The 19839-nt window shown below is 32.2% G+C and overlaps 1 protein-coding gene across 2 annotated transcripts in view; it reads left to right on the top strand.

Moving 5' to 3' along the window:
* LOC114336430 (putative inorganic phosphate cotransporter) overlaps window positions 1–19839 on the top strand; it is a 76517-nt gene that overhangs the window by 16077 nt on the left and 40601 nt on the right. Inside the window, exon 1 of one of the 2 annotated variants that reach the window (XM_028286795.2) lies at window positions 10860–11099. The exons of the other annotated variant lie outside the window; for it this stretch is intronic. Within the exon in view, the coding sequence (XP_028142596.1) occupies window positions 11045–11099 (55 nt within the window). The 5' untranslated portion in view covers window positions 10860–11044. Of the gene's footprint in view, window positions 1–10859; window positions 11100–19839 lie in introns of those variants that run through there. 2 annotated transcript variants of the gene reach the window in all.

Consider the following 19839-nt stretch of genomic DNA (forward strand, 5'->3'; position numbering starts at 1 on the left):
ATTATTATAACCTCATAATTTTCTGACTTAAGTGTTGCAAAAAAATTGAATTTGGGATAAACAAATTAAATAACTTTTAAACTATTTTACCAATTGCTTTGAAATTTAGGGTATGGTTTAAGTACCAGAAGTCTCAGCATTCCGTGTAATAAGAATGTTCTAAGTTAATTTTTACATAAGTTATGAATATTTATAAAAACTCAAAATTTATGATTTATTTTGCAATTTTCTAAGCAACAAATAAGGATAGACATATTCAGCTAACGCCATATTGAAGTTTTTTATACGATTTATGAGTTTCTTACTCTCAAATTTGTTTAAAATGATTAACTTTCTGGTAATAGACGGAAAAAGCGAAAACTTACCGTTTTTTTATCTTCATTTGTTTATAACTATGTATATCATCAAAATCGGCTGCAGGAAACATATAGGTTATTATTATACACTCACCGGCAGAGAAAACGGGCACCCCAAAAAATGGCTCATTTTTAGTGTCTTGTATTTCCTAAACCTGATGTCCGATTTAAGTAATTTTTTTAATATGTTATAGCCTTATTCTTTATCAATATCGCTGTAATAATATTGTTGCTAGACAGGTACATTGTCATTGTATACAGGGTGTACGAATCAAACTGTGTTTTTTTCTCAAACTTTGGAACACCCTGTGGAATGTTCTAGCTTTTATAAAATACTGAAATTATAACCAAACTATAGCCTCAGGTTTTCTTAACATTCTGTTTTTTGATTCATTCGCTTATGTTGGATAATAAAAAAGTTAAGCACTTTAACAAGTTAACAACTACCCCTGTTTTTCGTTAATACAGGGTGTTTTTAAATAAGTACGGCAAACTTTAAGGGGTAATTCTGCATGATAAAATAATGACAGTTTGCTTTATAAACGTATGCCCGCAAATGCTTCGTTTCCGAGATAGGGGGTGTTGAAATTGTTCTTACAAACTGACGATTTATTTATTTCTCTAAAACGGTTTGTGATATGCAAATGAAATTTGGTAGATTTTAAGAGACAGTTATTGCGCATTTTTTGGCTTACAATTAAGAATTTTATATTCACCATTGGCGTGCATACGGGTATAAATATTTTAGATATATCCCGTATGCACGCCAATGGTGAATATAAAATTCTCAATTGTATGCCAAAAAATGCGCAATAACTAGCTCTTAAAATCTACCAAATTTCATTTGCATATCACAAACCGTTTTAGAGCAATAAATAAATCGTCAGTTTGTAAGAACAATTTCAACACCCCCTATCTCAGAAACGAAGTATTTGCGGGCATAAGTTTATAAAGCAAACTGTCATTATTTTATCATGCAGAATTACCCCTTAAAGCTTGCCGTACTTATTGAAAAACACCCTGTATTGACGAAAATCAGGGGTAGTTGTTAAAGTGTCTAACTTTTTTATTATCCAACATAAGCGAATGAATAAAAAAACAGAATGTTAAGAAAATCTGTGGCTATAGTTGGGTTTTAATTTTAGTATTTTATAAAAGCTAGAACATTCCACAGGGTGTTCCAAAGTTTGAGAAAAAAACACAGTTTGATTCGTACACCCTGTATACAATGACAATGTACCTGTCTAGTAACAGTATTATTACAGCGATATTGATAAAGAATAAGTCTATAACATATTAAAAAAATTACTTAAATCGGACATCAAGTTTAGGAAATACAAGACATTAAAAATGACCCATTTTTTGGGGTGCCCGTTTTCTCTGCCGGTGAGTGTAGATGTCAATATTACTCAAAAAAATTTGGTTTCGGCCTGGAGGCGGATGTGTCACGAGAAAAATCTTATTTTTCTGGACTAATAATCATTTTTACAGTATTAATGAGAAGATAGTTACAGTAAATCCCTTTGATATTGGTACTTAAGTCATGTGCATTGCATTGTACATTTTACGTGGAAATGTTGGTTTGCTTAGCTGTTTTGCCTTCTTTTTCTTTGCTCAACATTAAAAACAGTTCCAGGTTTAGCAAGGTTATGAAAAATTTAGATTTTGGAAACAAACTAGTATTTTATATTTACCTGTAAAATATTTGTTACAAGCAGATTAGTTATTACCAAAGAATGCCTACCTACCTTGTTATTACCTAGAATTTAATGTGGTTCTAATCAGTGAGCTATGGTAGATTAACATAAGCGTAGATATTTATTGAATCACTCATAGCCTGTATTTGGGTTTAGTAACGACATACTAATAAGGCGTATTAAACTCATAAACTATATATAGACTAACACTTAGTCAGGCATCAGTGTAAATAAAATCTACATATTTTTACATGGCTTGTTTGGAGTTACTTCAAACAATGCTAAGTTAAGGTTAAAAGATAACAAATAATAAATATACACACTTCATTAAAATAAATTAGGAAATAATAAATATAGCGGTGATTAAAGCAGGTAGAATTCCGAATTACATGGACAATGAATTTGGACAACTTGGTATAAGTACCATGACCAAGATGACCAAGTTGTAACGGCTCAAGATGAAGAAGATCTGCCCTATATGCTCCAAAAATTAGAAGAGGAATACACAAAAAATGGACTGGAAATAAACCTAGAAGAGACTGAATACTTAACAACAGAACAAGAACCAGTGAGGAACTTGGAAATGGACGATGATAGAGAAATTAACGGCACTGAAAAATTCAAATACTTAGGATTCATACTCTCAAAGAATGGAACCACCGAGCAAGAGATAACCAGCGGATTAGCAGAGATAAGAACAAGTATATTAAACAAATGAACGTGGTATTGTGGGATAGACAAATTACCAGAAATGCAAAGAAGATAATATATAACACCTTGGTACGTAGTGTAATGACCTATGAAGAAGAGAATTGGGTAATAAACAAACGAAACAGGTCCAAAATTACAGCAACTGAAATGGAGTTCATGAGAAGAAACTACAGAGTGACAGGAAGAGATCGCATTAGAAATGAGGAGATAAAACGAAGAATGATAGTAGAACAAGACATACTTAGCTACATCGAACAAAAATGTTTAATTTGGTATGGGCATTTGAGATCAGGTCTTACAAGGTGGATATCAAATATTTCGCATTGGAGCCCAATAGGAAAGAGAAGAAGAGATCCCGAAGATCATGGAGGAATGAAATGGACGAGGTCATGGAAAGACGAGACCTTAGAGATGGAGAATGGCAGAGCAGAAAGGACTGGAGACGTTGGCTGAAAGAAGGAAGGCGGAGACAGCTGTAAAAATCCTTATATAGATAGATAGATGGCCTCTCTCTCTTGTCGTTTCCCCATTACTGAGGATAGTGATTCCTTCCAATATTCCTAACAATGTTTCTCCATTAGTCTCTATCTTCAGCTGCTCTAAGAGCTTCGCAGAATGAGTTTCCAGCTGAATTCTTTATTTGGTCGGATCATCTAGTTGGTGATCGTCCTCTTGATCTTCTCCCCGGAACGTTTCCAGAAACAATTAATCTCTCCAAACTGTCGTCACCTCTGCGAACCACGTGACCAAAGAATTGCAGTATTCGTTGCAGACATATTATGGACAGCCTTTTTTAATCTTGAGTTGGTTTAGAATGGAAATGTTTGTCCTATGAGCTGTCCAAGGTATGCCCAGCATTCTTCTCCAGCACCACATCTCAAAGGCATCAATTTTTTGGCGCTCGCATGCACGAAGAGTCCAAGTCTCTGCTCGGTATAGAAATATTGAGAATACAAGGGATTCACCAGTCTCATCTTGATATTTTGAGAGATAGATCTGTCTTTCCAAACTTTAGTTAGGCGACTGATCCCATTTTTTGGCATACCAATACGTCTCCGAACTTCTGCTTCACAGTTACCATCTTTAGTTATACTAGACCCGAGATAGACAAAGGTGTTTACTATCTGGTATTCTTGTAACATGTTAGTCAGTTGAATAGTATTGAATCTATCGACCACCATTATTTTTGTCTTAGCTTTATTGATTTTTAGACCAACTTTATTGCTTTCGTACTCAACTCTTCGCAGGAGATCAAACATTTCTTGCTCATTTGCTGCTATAAGTGTAGTGTCATCAGCAAATCTTAAATTGGAGATTTTCCTACCAGATACTGTTACTCCACTGGCCCATTCTTCTAAAACCATCCTCATGACATGTTCACCATACAAATAAGTCAGGTGACAACACGCATCCTTGTCTAACACCTCTCTCGGTCTTGAATTGGTTTGAGAACTTATGATCTAGTCGTACTGTCGCTATGTTGGAGTGGTACAGATTTTTAATAAGTGTCATCAGGTGCATTGGTGCGCCCATTTCTATTAAAATCGACCACAGATTTATCCAGCTTACACAATCAAATGCCCGGTAGTCAACGAAGCATATAATCATAGGTACTTGAAATTCTCTAGACTTTTCAAGGAGTTGTCTCAGGTTCAGGATTTGTTCCCTTGTACCTTTACCCTTTACAAACCCCGCTTGTTCCTGAGGTATTTGGTAATGTAGATAGGTTTTTAATCTGTTTTAATGATGTGTAACAAGATTTTACTAGCATGTGTTATTAGTGACAGTGTGCGGTAGTTTTCATATCTGGTAGTAGTTCCTTTTTTGTGTAGCGGGATATAAATTGAGGTACACCAATCAGATGGTCATTTTCCTGAATTCCAAACAGCGACACAGATAGAATGGATGATATGTATTCCTTTGATAGATGGTATAAGTACGTAAAAAAACTGTTTAATTACGACAGACCAGAAGAACAACACACATTAGATGAAGATGAAGAACCAGAAATATTAAAGGTAAAAGTATTGCATTCTATAAAGTTGGCCAAAAACACGAAAGCTGTTGGAAATTATATCCAAAAAGGCTGAGGTCACTATGATTCCTAAACCAGGAAAACGAGTACATGAGCTTCCGTCATACAAACCGATATGTCTGCTTCCTGTGATATGGAAACTGTTAGAGAAATCAAGACTCTTAAGAGAATAAAACCAATTATTGAAGCAATAGATCTGATTCGGACACATCAATTTGCTTTAGGAATAAGCACTCAACAATCGACTAAGTGCACAGAATCACAAATATTATGGAAAGATTGCTAGAAGAAAAGAAAATCTGTTCAACTGTCTTCGTTGATGTTGCACAGGCTTTCAATAAAGGTTAAATTTACCAACAAAGAAAATAATATACCAGTTAATACCAACAATATCCAAGTAACATATGCAGAGACTGCTAAGTATTTAGGAATTACATTAGATGCCAAACTACGCTAGAAGACGCTGTCAAGAACAAAGGGAAGAACTAAAAATAAATATAAGATATAAAAAAATGTATTGGCTAGTATTAAGAAACTCCACTCTATCGATCCATAATAAGTTATTACAGTCGAACCCGCTTATTGGAATAGCCTTCGTGTAAAGAAAAAGTATTCCTATAACCGGGATATTCTAATAACCGATCATCGATGGCTATTGGAAACGTTTCGGGACCTCAAATTTATATTCCTTAAAGCGGGATATTCCTATAACAGGGATTCTAATAAGCGGGTTTGACTCTATTTACAAATACTGAGACATATATGGACTCACGGGTGCCCACTATGGGGGCATGCTAGACCAAGCAATATAATAATAATAAAAAGATTTCAGAACAAAACACCGAGAAACATTGTAGATGCTCCTTGGTACTTGGCAAACAGTGACCTCCACAAGGACCTAGGAAGGGAAATTGTGGATATAATGAAAAAGATGGCAGGAAGTCACGAGCAACGACTTCAAAGGCACGAGAATATTGAGTCAATGCAGCACCTCGATACTATTGGGCAAACTGGAAGATTGAAGAGACCAAAGCCTTTTGAACTAGTCTGAGTGATAGTGGCAAATAGAGCATAGTGCTTGTGCGGGTGTCCATGTTAAAATAGTGATCTATCTTGTTGGTTTAGATAAGAGCCGCTAGAGGGTAAGCTCTTAATTTTAAGGAACAGTAGTAATTTAGTAATTTACTTGTGACCAGATTGTAAAATTGTAATAATCATCATTGTACTGATGATTATAGAAAAAAATTCTCAATTTTTTTACAAGAAACACTTTTTCGTGAGTATTCTAATAATAGTCCAGAGTAATAAGGATTTTCTCAGGACACTCAAAGATCCAAAAATCGCGATTTTTTCGATTTTTTGCACTCTATTCAAAAGCTAAACAATTGACAAAACTACAAAATTTAATTTTTTAGAGCATTGAAAAACCTTCAAAATGCCGATTTTTGAAAGTTAAAAAGTTAATTTGTTGCTTCGCAAATTGGAAAATAAATGAAAATCGATATTTGTTAATAACTTTTACCAAATTTAACTTAAAATTTTAGGGTTTCGCCCAAAGTTGTCTATTGGGGTACTTAACAAACCCTCAAAACTTGAGACCGGTCCATTAATTAGTTTAAAAGTTATTCAATTTGTTTTTCCCAGAGACCTTTATTTTGCAATAACATAAGACAGAAAATAATGAAGATAAGGCAATTCTGCGTATGTCAAATAAAAGTAGAAGACTGATAGTATCAAAATGTATTAAAAAAAGATAAAAAAATTAATCAATATAATCAAAAATCCTACAGCAAATTTTTGAAATTTTGTAGTTTATAAACATTTAGGATAACTTGACAAATATTGTCCGTAGGAACAATATTTTTATACAGGGTGAGTCATGAGGAACTGTACATACTCCTACCTCGTATAGAGGCTCCTATGGGGAATAACAAATGACCATTAAAAAGTGTCTGCTCCCATTGTTTAATAATATACAGGGCGAGTTTCGCATTTTGACAGAAATTTGTATTCGTCATAATTTTTGAACGGTCAGATCGATGTGTCTCTTATTTTGGCCAATCGTTACACTATTACCACCTAATCAACTAATTTATTCAAACTAGAAAAAAATCAGGTCCGGCTTTAAAAAAATTAGTTCGTTTGGGTCTTAGAAAAAATTTCACCCTGTATACGCTTTTTGAAAACTCTAATATGAATTTTTTAAATTAGACAAATAGATAATTAAAATGGCATATTTATTTTTTTCCGCACACGAATACTTAATTTTTTATAAAAAAAATCAAATTTCACTATGAATTAAAAGTTTCGTAAAGTGAACCATAGATTTAAAAAAAAATAACTTTTATTACAAAAATTAATTTTTTTTGCACAAATAAGTCATTTATGTTACCATCCAATCAACTGATTTATTCAAACTAGAGAAAAATCAGGTCCGGATTTAAAAAATTAGTTCGTTTTGGTCTTAGAAAAAATTTCACCCTGTATACGCTTTTTGAAAACTCTAATATGAATTTTACAAATAAGACAAATAGGCAATTAAAATGGCATATTTATTTTTTTCCCCACACGATAACTTAATTTTTTATTAAAAAATCAAATTTGTCAAAATCGGAATTTTAACCTAAAAATGAAAAAAAAATTAACTCACGGTTTAAACTCGCTACAACTCTGTTCCATTTTAATATTTTTTTTTCTGAAATTTTTACAGCACATACCTCTTACCATTGTGAAGACTATGAAAATTGTTGTAGACTTTCAGTCTTCTTCTTGTAAAAGTAGCAAACTTGTAAATCGCAAAAATTAGGTGGAAAAATTTAAAATTTATCAATTTGATCACGTCTATGTTAAACTATAGAGTCCAAAAGAAGTATTATGGGAAGTTTTAGATCTAGACGTGTTATAGAAAAAAAATGGTAAAACTTTTAATTTTAACAAAAACGTTGTTTTTGTAAATTAATTTTTGTAAAAAAAGTTAATTTTTTTAAATCTATGCAAAAACTTTGCCAAACTTTTTATGCATAGTCAAATTTGATTTTTTAATAAAAAAAATAAGTAATCGTGTGGGGAAAAAATAAATATGCCATTTTAATTGCCTATTTATCTTATTTGTAAAATTCATATTAGAGTTTTCAAAAAACGTATACAAGGTGAAATTTTTTCTAAGACCCAAACAAACTAATTTTTTAAATCCGGGCCTGATGTTTTTCTAGTTTGAATAAATCAGTTGATTGGGTGATAACATAAATTAAATATTTGTTCAAAAAAAATTCATTTTTGTAATAAAAGTTATTTTTTTTTAATCTATGGTTCACTTTACCAAACTTTTAGTTATTCATAGTTAAATTTGATTTTTTTTATAAAAAATTAAGTAATCGTGTGGGGAAAAAATAAATACGCCATTTTAATTGCCTATTTGTCTAATTTGTAAAAATCATATTAGAGTTTTCAAAAAGCGTATACAGAGTGAAATTTTTTCTAAGACCAAAACGAACTTATTTTTTAAATCCGGACCTGATTTTTTTCTTGTTTGAATAAATCAGTTAATTGGTGGTAACATAAATTAAATATTTGTTCAAAAAAAATTAATTTTGGTAATAAAAGTTAATTTTGTTAAATCTATGGTTCACTTTACCAAAATTTTAATTCATAATCAAATTTGATTTTTTTATAAAAAATTAAGCAATCGTGTGCGGAAAAAAATAAATATGGTATTTTAATTACCTATTTGTCTTATTTGTAAAATTCATATTAGAGTTTTCAAAAAGCTTATACAGGGTGAAATTTTTTCTAAGACCCAAACGAACTAATTTTTTTAAAGCCGGACCTGATTTTTTTCTAGTTTGAATAAATCAGTTGATTAGGTGACAATAGTGTAACGATTGACCAAAATAAGAGACACGTCGATCTGACCGTTCAAAAATTATGACGAATACAAATTTCTGTCAAAATGCGAAACTCGCCCTGTATATTATTAAACACTGGGAGCAGACACTTTTTAATGGTCATTTGATATTCCCCATAGGGGCCTCTATGCGAGGTAGGAGTATGTACAGTTCCTCATGACTCACCCTGTATATTCGGAAAGCTAATATTTTAACACGAATTTTCAAATAAAAAAATTTAGCCTGGGTTCATTAAGAACAAGGTTAGCCATTTGTTTTTTTTAATTCACAGCTAATTTGTTTATAATAATTAAGGAATTTCATTGATGCCATTTTAAATAATGGGATTTGTATTTTTTGTAAAAAAAGTTGCATAAACAGTGTATCTTCACAGCACCCTCTACTATTTTTCAAAATTATAGTTCAAACGGTTACCTACTAGGGGGAACCTACGAATCCACCGAGTTAAAATACCGAAAAAGCAATTTCAAACTAATACAATTTTCTGTATCTCCGGATTAACCCAATGGATTTTCATCTTTCTTTTTTTACAATATACGTATATTACAATATTTACGTATATTACAAATATGCAATTTGTTTATAAATTTATTAATTAATAATCAGTTTAATTTGTTTAAACAATTCTTGAAAAAATATTTGTTTACAAAAATTAATTTTTTTGATCACAGTATCATTAATGATCATACAAAGTTAAAGTTCACATTAATAATGCCTGGTTGCACCAACAAATCTTAAGCTCCAGCTTAGCTAAGCTCTACTTATAGATAGGGCCTCCTTGAGTATCACTTACGTTGCACCATAATTTTATATATTAGATTCTTACCTTATTATCAATTATATCTATTATTATATTATGGTATTCTTATTGTAATATATTATAATTATGTTATATTAATTCTTATGATATTCTCGACTTAAGCTTAAGATCTGTTGGTGCAACCGGGCATAAATAAATTATTTTTATTAGATAATTATTTATTGAATATAATTTATTTATTAAAGTATACCTTAACTTTTAATATTAGTATTAATAATGATAGTCTGATTAAAAACATGGATTTTTGGCAAAAAATTATTTTTTCAAAAATTGTTTACCTAAACAAATTAGATTGTTTATTAATTAATAAATGTCAAATTGCAAATAGACAAATTTCATATTTATATTGTACAGAAAAATTACATACAAATTAAAAAAAGAAAGATCAAAATATATTCGGTAGATCCCGAGATATAGAAAATGATAGGTAGTAGTTTTAAGTTGCCTTTTTTAGTTTTTGAATTCGTGCATTTGTTGGCTCCCAGCTCCCCCTTCATTTACCACGACTAGTCACCAACTGAACAACATTTTTAAAAATTCGTGTAAAATACTAACTTTTCGAATATGTAAAATGATTTTTTCTACGGACAATATTTTTAAAGTTGTTCTAAATTTTTATAAACTACAAAATTTCAAAAATTTTGCATTAGTATTTTTGACTATATTAGATAATTTTTTATCTTTTTTTAGTACATTTTGATAATATCTATTTTCTACTTTCATTTGACATACGCAGAATTGCCTTATCTTCATTATTTTCTGTCTTATGTTATTGCAAAATAAAGGTATCTGGGATAAACAAATAGAATAACTTTTAAACTAATTAATGGATCGGTCTCAAAATGGAGGGTTTGTTAAGTACCCCAATACACAACTTTGTGTGAAACGCTAAAGTTCTAAAGTAGTTTTAGTAAAAGTTATTAACAAATAACTTTTATTTTAACTTTCAAAAATCGGCATTTTGAAGGTTTTGTAATGTTCTAAAAAATTAAATTTTGTAGTTTTATGTCAACTGTTTAGCTTTTGAATGGGGTGCAAAAAGTCGCGATTTGTGCACTAAATTGTTATTAATCAAAAAACGGACACGAACTTTAGGCAGGAAACTGGTAGGTTTTCTTCCTATATAGGTCTGCAATAACTAAAAAAGTAGGCCTGTATCTTTGAGTGTCCCGAACATGGTCTATTTCCAGCTTATTACCCTGGAGTATACGTAGTTAATTAGTTCTAAAGTACAAAACAAAACCAAAATAAGCTGCTACTGATACGTCAGCCTTGATTAGAATAAAGCGATAATTTAATCAGATGTAAATATTTATTATTCACTTTTAGTATACAGTTCAAGTAAACAGTGCATAAGTATGTACATATTATCGACATAACTATTCTACCTACAGTTTCGTTGCGAGAAAAGTTCGATGAGTCAAAAAAAAGCGCTTGAATACGGCTAGCATATATTAAGACAGTTTTACTGGTTAAAACTGAAATTAACTTAATTTAAAAAGCAAGACGTGGTTTTCAATATGATTCATTTTTCCTGGGACGAAATATTTACGAAAATCAAGACGTATTTTGACTGTAAGTAAAGCTTTAATCGTTTTTTATATTGATGTATTTCAAATGTACTTGATAGTTGCTGAAATAGAGCTCTGAAATAACAAATTTAAATCAAGTAACCGCACTGGTATTTTACGAAATGTAGTTATTTTACTGAATCATCATCAACTTATACGCTTCCACTGCTGGACAGAGGTCTCCCTCAGCTCTTTCCATCTATCTCTTGTGCGGCTTGCGTCCCATACGACGTGGAAGCTCACCTGTCTATTATACCAAGGATTATCCCTACCTGGATTAATGGAACATAGTGGTGACGTAGTTTCCACTCGAGTGGAAATCGAAACATCAAACAATAGTTATTTAAGAAATGTAATTTTCATTATACCAACAATTGTGGCTCAATCCCCTATAAACAAACACTAAATTTAACATGCCACAAGAAAAAAGTTTCAGAACATTTTAGACTTTTGTTTTCTTGAATTATATTATTTTAGATAAAAAAGATCAAGGCAGGTTTATTATTTTAGTTATTTCTCTTGTTGTTTTCTTTTATGTCTTTTTCGATAATTCGATGGATATATTTATTTAATTCCTTCATTGTTGTGTAGTTGAAGTGGTATTTTCCATCAGCTGCCTTCTTTTATCTATTGGCTCTTTGGTATTTTGGCTTAGTTTGTCTTTAAAAGCCACGATCATCGGACAGCACTCCCTTTCCGTTTCTTTTACTGCCTTCGTTATCTCATTATTTGCTTGTTCACTATCTTCTATTTTGTTTTCTATGTCTTATTATGTCATAGAGATCGTTGTTTTCTTTGGAAATCCATTTCATCTTTCATGTTTTAAGATCACCTTGGTTCTTTCCAATTTGACGTTGAATCGTATCTTTGCTTGGATTATTCTGTGGTCGCTTCGTATCGAAATTTTTTTGAGTACTGCAATATCTTTGATTATTTCTTGTGTGCGTTATGCTAAAATCTATCTCATTTTTGAAACTGCTATCTGGGGTCATCCAAGTCCATTTACACTGACGATTTTTAGTGAAAAAAGAGTTGTTCATCATGGATAAATTTTCCTATTGTAAAAAGTTGAGCAATATTTGCCCTCGTTCTTTTCTTTAAAGCTCATTTCTTTATCTTGTTTAAAGCCCCATTTTCGCATTAAAGTCACCCATAATTCTTGTGTAGTATGTAAAGCTGTTTCTAGGTCCTCATAAAATTCTTCAATTCAATGAATATGGTCATTTCAAGTAATAATATAACTTCCCGTATGGTTACGACAAGGATGTGTACAATGAAGGCATATCAATGAACGGAACATTGGTCAATAATCTCAGATCAAAATAAAATAGAAGAGAAAATTATATAAAAAGTGGCAAGAAACCAGATCGGACATAGATCTTCAAAACTATATGGTCGCCAAAAAGGAAGCGAAAGTAGCAGTAGCAAAAGCTAAAGCAGAAGCGTATTCAAACCTATACGATCAACTTGATACCAGGGAAGCCAAGCAAAGATATATAAAATAGCCAAACAGAGAGCAAAGAAAGCAAGAGATTTTAATCAGATTAGATGTATCCGAGATCAAAAAAAAATAATAAAATACTAATTCACGAAAAGGATGTCAAAAAGAGATGGAGAAAGTATTTTGACAGTTTATTAAATGAAGAATTTGACAGAGAGCCTGTGGAGTTAACGGAGACAGTAACAGCAATGGTTACCGGAATAACAAACGAGGAAGTGGCTCAAGCGCTTCAAAAAATAAAGAAAGGAAAAGCAGTCGGACCAGATGACATTCCTGGGGAAGTATGGAGAGCATTGGGAGAGACAGGAATAAGTTGGCTAGCAGGTCTATTTAATATAATTATGGAAGTTGAACAAATGCCAGACGAATGGAGAAGCAGTATATTAGTACCTGTCTACAAAAACAAGGGAGACATACAACAATGTACAAACTGCAGGGCTATAAAACTACTTAGCCACGCCATGAAAATATGGGAGAGAGTAATTGATAGACGGATACGTGAAGAAACCGAAATATCCGATAATCAATTTGGCTTTATGCAGGGCAGATCAACAACAGATGCAATTTTCATTGTAAGGCAACTGATGGAAAAATACAGGAATAAAGAGACCAACGCTTATATGGTATTCATTGATCTTGAGAAAGCATATGATAGAGTTCCTCGTGAGATTCTGTGGTGGGCACTCAATAAGAAAGGAGTCCCTGGCGAATATGTAAAGATTGTGAGAGATATGTATGAGGGAGTAACGACTAGTGTTAGGACACGTGTGGGAGAGACTGATAAATTTCAGGTGAAAGTAGGATTGCACCAAGGCTCGGTGCTTAGTCCTTATTTATTCTCATTAATTTTGGACCAGATAACAGCGAAACTACAAAGTAGCATTCCATGGTGCCTAATGTATGCTGATGATGTAGTGTTAATAGGAAATAGTGAAAGAGACTTAGAACAAAAACTGGAACAGTGGAGACAAGCTCTGGAGGAAAAAGGTTTAAAACTTACTAGGACAAAAACAGAGTATTTCGAATGTTCATTTAAAGATGGAGTTACTACAAATAAAATGGTATCTGTGGATGGTGAAATGATTGTGAAAAGCAATAGTTTTAAGTACCTAGGATCGGTATTACAGAGTAACGGAAAAATAGATGGAGATGCATGCAGTAGAATTAGGGCTGGATGGATGAAGTGGAAAGAAGCGATTGGTGTGTTGTGTGACAGAAAAATTCCAATGAAGCTGAAGGGAAAATTCTATAAAACAGCCATAAGACCGGCTATGATGTACGGAACTGAATGTTGGGCAGTGAAAAAGAAAGAGGAACAACGAATGCATGTGGCGGAAATGAGAATGCTTAGATGGGTGAGTGGAGTGACAAAGAAGGATAAAATTAGAAATGAGTATATTAGCGGAAGTCTAGGTGTGACACCAATTGATGCCAAAATGAGAGAGCATAGGTTAAGATGGTTTGGTCATGTTCAACGTCGAGACGTTAATCACTCAATACGAAGAATAGCTGAAGTGCAGATTCCTGGAAGAAGTAGGAGAGGAAGACCAAAGAAGACCTGGGTGGAGACGCTTAGGCAGGACATGTCGGTAAAGGGGATTAACATTGATATGACCCAAGATAGAATTGTGTGGAGAAATGCAATTAGGGAAGCCGACCCCGCATAGGGATAAGGCAAAGAGAATGATGATGGTGAATAATCTCAGATATGCAGACGATACAATACTCCCTCTAGACAGCAGAGAAAGGCTGCAAATTTTGGTTTATCGCGAGATTGCGAGTACTGCGAGAATTATGGAATTGCTATGAACACAAAAAAATAAAAATCATGATTGTCAGTAAGAACAATATTGAAGAAGAAACAATTTACGTTAAAGGAAAAGCTTTAGATAAAGTACCAGATACAATTATTTGAGATGTGAACTAAATGAACAATGGGACCGCAGCCTCGAAATAAAACGACGTATTGAGATGACCAGAAGCGCTTTTAATAAGATGAAAACAGTATTATGCAATGGAAAACTGGGAATAGAAATTAGAACTAGAGTATTGAGATGCTAAGTATTATCTCTCCTTTTATATGGAGTTGAAGCGTGGACAATTACGGACACAACTGAAAAAAGAGCTTGGAGATGTGGTGTTATGGAAGAATGTGGAAAATGCCATGGACACACGTAACAAACACGGAAATATTAAGAAAGATGAAAAAATAAAAAAAAGAATACTCGACAATATGAAGGAAAGAAAACTGAGCTACTTTGATCACATACTAAGAAATGAAAAATATGAGTTTATGCTATTAGATATAGAAGGGAAAGTGAAAAAGACAGGAAAGACGACAACAATAGAATTTATCAGAACCGTTGCAGACATAATAAAACGGGCTGTGATAATTGCCAATCTCCTTACAGGATGAGTCACTCGAACAAGAAGAGGATGGTTAGGAATATCTTAGATAATCTGGTAACAGAACAGTTATAGAGGTATGAATTATAGAGGTATGAGTACGTTAAGGAACAGGTGACAAAACTCAAATGTAAATTTGCAGATCACACCATCCGACAAGTAAATGAAAGATGGAATAAGCAGATGATTTACTGGCGACCATGAGAACACAAGAAAAGAAGATGAAGGCTTCAAGTGAAATGGAGCGACGACCTGAAAAAGCATGCAGGATCCAGATGGATAACCACGGCGCTAGATAGAAACCAGTGGAAAACAAATAAAAATGTTAAAACTGAAAGTAGCAAAAAAAAAATTAGGACAAATATACATCCTTTATCAAGCTCCAAAAATATTTAATTCCTTACCTGATATGTATAAAATATACAGTGTGTTTCATTAATCATTGTCCATATAATATCTGGAGAAACCTTAGCACAAAATACGAAGATTTAACCTAAAACACTTTAATAAAATGTGGTTCCTTACTGAGTTACAGGGTGTTTTATCTAAAAATTTAAAAATTATTTTTGCTCAGCATTTTAAAACTATTAGACGTATCCTTTTCATACTTGGCAGGAGCTGTAGGTACTGTACAAACTACTAAATTATGTTACACAAACGTTTCTGGCTATTACCAGAGGCGTACAACGGGGGAAAGTGAATTGCTATTTTAGTTCAATTTTTGGATTCTCTAATACTTTCTATGAAAATAATATACTCTTCATTCGTAACGATAATGTCATTAGTTTTCAAGATCTTTGAAGTTAAAAATGAAACGACACGGTTATTTTGATTAATGTATTGTGTCGTTTCATTTTTAATTTCAAATATCTCGAAAACTAATAATTTTATCGTTACGAATGAAGCGTATATTATTTACATAAAAAAGTATTGAAAAATCATAAAATTACAATAAAATAGCAATTTCGTCAGTGGCGTAGAATTTGGGTAGGATCAACCAGCCACTATATCCTGTCGTACGCCTCTGGTAGCAGCTAGAATCGTTTATTTATCTTAATTTAGTAGGGTGTACAGTACCTACACTTTCTGCCAAGTATGATAAAGATACGCCAAATAGTTTTAAAGTACTGAGTACAAATAATTTTTAAATTTTAATCATATGAATCATATCATAAATTAATCAAAATAACTGTGATGTTTCATATTTAACTTCAAATATCTCGAAAACTAATGACTTTATCATTACCAATGAAGAGTATATTATTTACGTAGAAATTGTTGGAGAATCTAAAAATGGCACTAAAATAGTAATTCCTCCAGTTGCGTACAGTTTAAGACTGACTGAGTGGCTGAAAAGAAACCACAGACGCTAATCTGTTTGTGTTTTACCATCTGATCAGATGGGCAATAAATTATTTAGATCTGGCGTTTAAAGGTTGAAACAATTCTGCAGTTTTACGTTTTCTAATGCATGTCCAATTGTGAGTTATTGACATAAGGTCTGATAAGGTAATTAATTTTTGGGGAATTCAGTTTGTTAAACTGAACACACCAAAAACATATGGTTAAGGATACATTCCGTTTCGTAAAACTGTGTCCCTCTTAGCATCTGGTTTGTATTTTACATGTGAATTTATATGACCCATATTATTTCGTTTTAAGAAAAGTTATTAAAAATTAAGGAAATAAAATTAGCAAAAATAGTAATGAAAGCCTACCGCTATACGTTTGTTTATCACAATTAAGCAGGGTGTATATTAGTCGCACTTTCTGCCAAGTATGAAAAGGATACGTCGTATAGTTTTAAAATGCTGAGGAAAAATAGTAGGTTGAACCTCGCAAAATGGACATAAGTCCGGTTTTACTTTTTTTTTTGGTATATCAAGGGGTGCCTATTATGAGACTAACTTTTTCTTAAATAATTTCGCCCCGGAACCCCCCTTTTCATCCCTTTTAAGGGGGTAATTTGTGGTTTTGCGAAACGTAGCCCTTCCTGTACCTTTTGCAAAAAATTTACTTAATAGTAAAATGAAGCGGACTATATTTCCTACTATTTATTTCCCGACAGCATATGTCTATCACCCACCGTTTAGCGGGGATGGCTCCCCAAAGTTGACAAAATTTTAAAAAAAGGTGGTTTTAAAAAAAACATTTTCCTTAACTGTAATGAAAATTAAGAAGAAACCCTGCGGCAATTAATCACAAATAAGTGGCTGATTTTTTGGTATAGGTTTCATTTAAGGGCAATTGCAATTTTTTTAATTACAGGGTGTTACATTTAAAAAAAAACTCTTTATACCATCTGAACCGCCTATGCTAGGGTAAAAAAACTTTCAGCGATTATGCATGTACTGGTGATATTTACAAATTTGGATAATGCACCCCCATATTTTCCCCGGAACCACCCCCAAAAAAAAGGAGAATTAATAAAGAAAATAATCAAAAATTGATTTTGGGCCACCACTGTGGCTTTAGGGTGCAAAGAAAATAAAATATGCATAGGTCATAATGTGTAGCAGACGGTGTGTGTTCTTTTATTTTCCATAAGTACGTTATCAATAAAATGAATAGGTGACGAAAAAAAAACAAAAACTGGAGCCCGCCAAAGCATTTCTGAGGTTTACGGCGCCACTGTGCCGTAACGGTTGCTTATACGAAAAAAAGGCATAGTAAAAAATGAGATAATCGTAAAAACATGCTCTCCAAGGGAAGTTTCTGCAGTTTATTTTTAAGGATAGGAGTAGTTTCCGCAGGGATGTTACAATAATCATATATACTTATGAAAAACCCTATTGATGGAGCATATGTCCATATGGGTCAAAAAGAAAAAAATGTTTTTTTTTTCAACCTCCCCTTTATTTATTTTTTTTTTGCTACAGGGGTTGCTTCAAGAAATCGCTTTTGGTGTCCATGCATGGGTAATAAGAACGTGCACAAAATGATATATGAAGCATTTTAATAAAGGGCATGGTGTGTGAAGGATTCCAAGAAAATGACTTGCTTTATTAATTCTCCTTTTTTTGGGGGTGGTTCCGAAAAAAAATGGGGGTGCATTATAGAAATTTGTAAATAACACCAGTACCTGGATAATCGCTGAAAGTTTTTTTACTCTAGCATAGGCGGTTCAGATTATATAAAAAGGGGTTTTTTAAAATGTAACACCCTGTAATTAAAAAATGGGCAATTGCCCTTAAATAAAACTTATACCAAAAAATCAGCCACTTATTTGTGATTAATTTCTCCAGAGTTTCTTCTTAATTTTTATTACAGTTAGGGAAAAATATTTTTTTAGACACCTTTTTTTTAAATTTGTCAACTTTGGGGCGCCACCCTCGCTTAACGGTGGGTGATAGACATACGCTGCTGTCGAGAAATAAATAGTAGGAAATATAGTCCTCTTCATTTTACTATTAAGAAAATTTTTTGCAAAAGGTACAGGAAGGGCTACGTTTCGCAAAAACCACAAATTACCCCCTTTAATGGGATGGAAAGAGGGGTTCCGGGGAGAAATTTTTTAAGAAAAAGTTAGTCTCATAATAAGCACCCCTTGATATACCAGAAAAAAAATAATACCGGACTTGTGTCGATTTTGCGAAGTTCAACCTCTGTTTCCTACACTATATATACAGATACATGTACATGAAAACTAATAAACATATTATTATTATTATTATTATTAAAGAGAAGGGGGATATGGGGATGTCCAAAGATGGATAGATTAAGGCTCGAAGATAGATAGATAGAGGTATGAACAGATATGGAGAATATGTGAACGCATTAAAGTAAATAATTAGGTACAATTAATTGCAGTTTATTTGTAGTTACCCAATAAATTAGTTCGTTATTCATTTAAAAGCATCGTTAGTAGTGTTGTTAGTTTAACTGTCGTCAAAAATAATTAAGCAAATTAAAAAAATTAAAAATTATCAGTCTATAATAGAAATTAAGAGATAACTGGTGTGATAACAGTAGATTCTTACCCAAGTCTATTTAGAATGGTTTTATTATAGTTATTAACGTATCAAGGGTATTATAGGGTTAATAAGGCTTGAGGTCAATGGTGTGAGGACTGCTGGTCCGAGGGATATGCGTTGACCGAAAGAGTTATTATCCGTAGTACCCGTGGTGCCTTCAACGTTTAATGTCCGACTAAATATTCTTTATATGAGAAAAATTTTAGTGAATTTTCAATAAATTAGTTTTCAAATAAGTACCAGCATTTACCTGAATATTAACGTAGTTGTGGTAACTATAGTTTTACTTAGGTTGTTATTTGACAACTTGACAGTACGTAAAAAATAATTTTGCGATTGAGGCATAAAATGTTCGAACTGCAACTCTAACATTCCTAGTTGCCATTTAACATTCCAATAAACCTTAATACTTTAATATTTACAAATGATATGGAAATTCTTCATCTTATTTATAAACATGTTAAATTATGTAAATGACTATAATAATAAGTTGTAAACTAGGCATAATTTGTTAATTTGGTTTGAAAAAATTACAAAGAAAAAAAAATAATATATAAAAAAGAACAAATAATAAAATAATAATACCAAAAATATATATAAAAAAATAGAAACAAAAAAAAAAGAAAAAAAAACAAGTAAAAAAATAACAAAAAATAGAAGTAAAAAAAGTGATTAAAACAAATTAAAATATATAATAAAAAAAAATAATATAATAATATGTTGTATCAAAAAAATAATATTGTAGTACTTACGTTATGAAATAAGAAATATATGACTATTAATCTGCAATCAATCCCAAACAAGTCTGGCTAATTGGCTCTTCCAAAGCCATTTTTCAAGCAAAAAAAATCTAACATTCCTGA

Source organism: Diabrotica virgifera, chromosome 8, assembly GCF_917563875.1.
Source record: "Diabrotica virgifera virgifera chromosome 8, PGI_DIABVI_V3a".
Classification (NCBI taxonomy): domain Eukaryota; kingdom Metazoa; phylum Arthropoda; class Insecta; order Coleoptera; family Chrysomelidae; genus Diabrotica; species Diabrotica virgifera.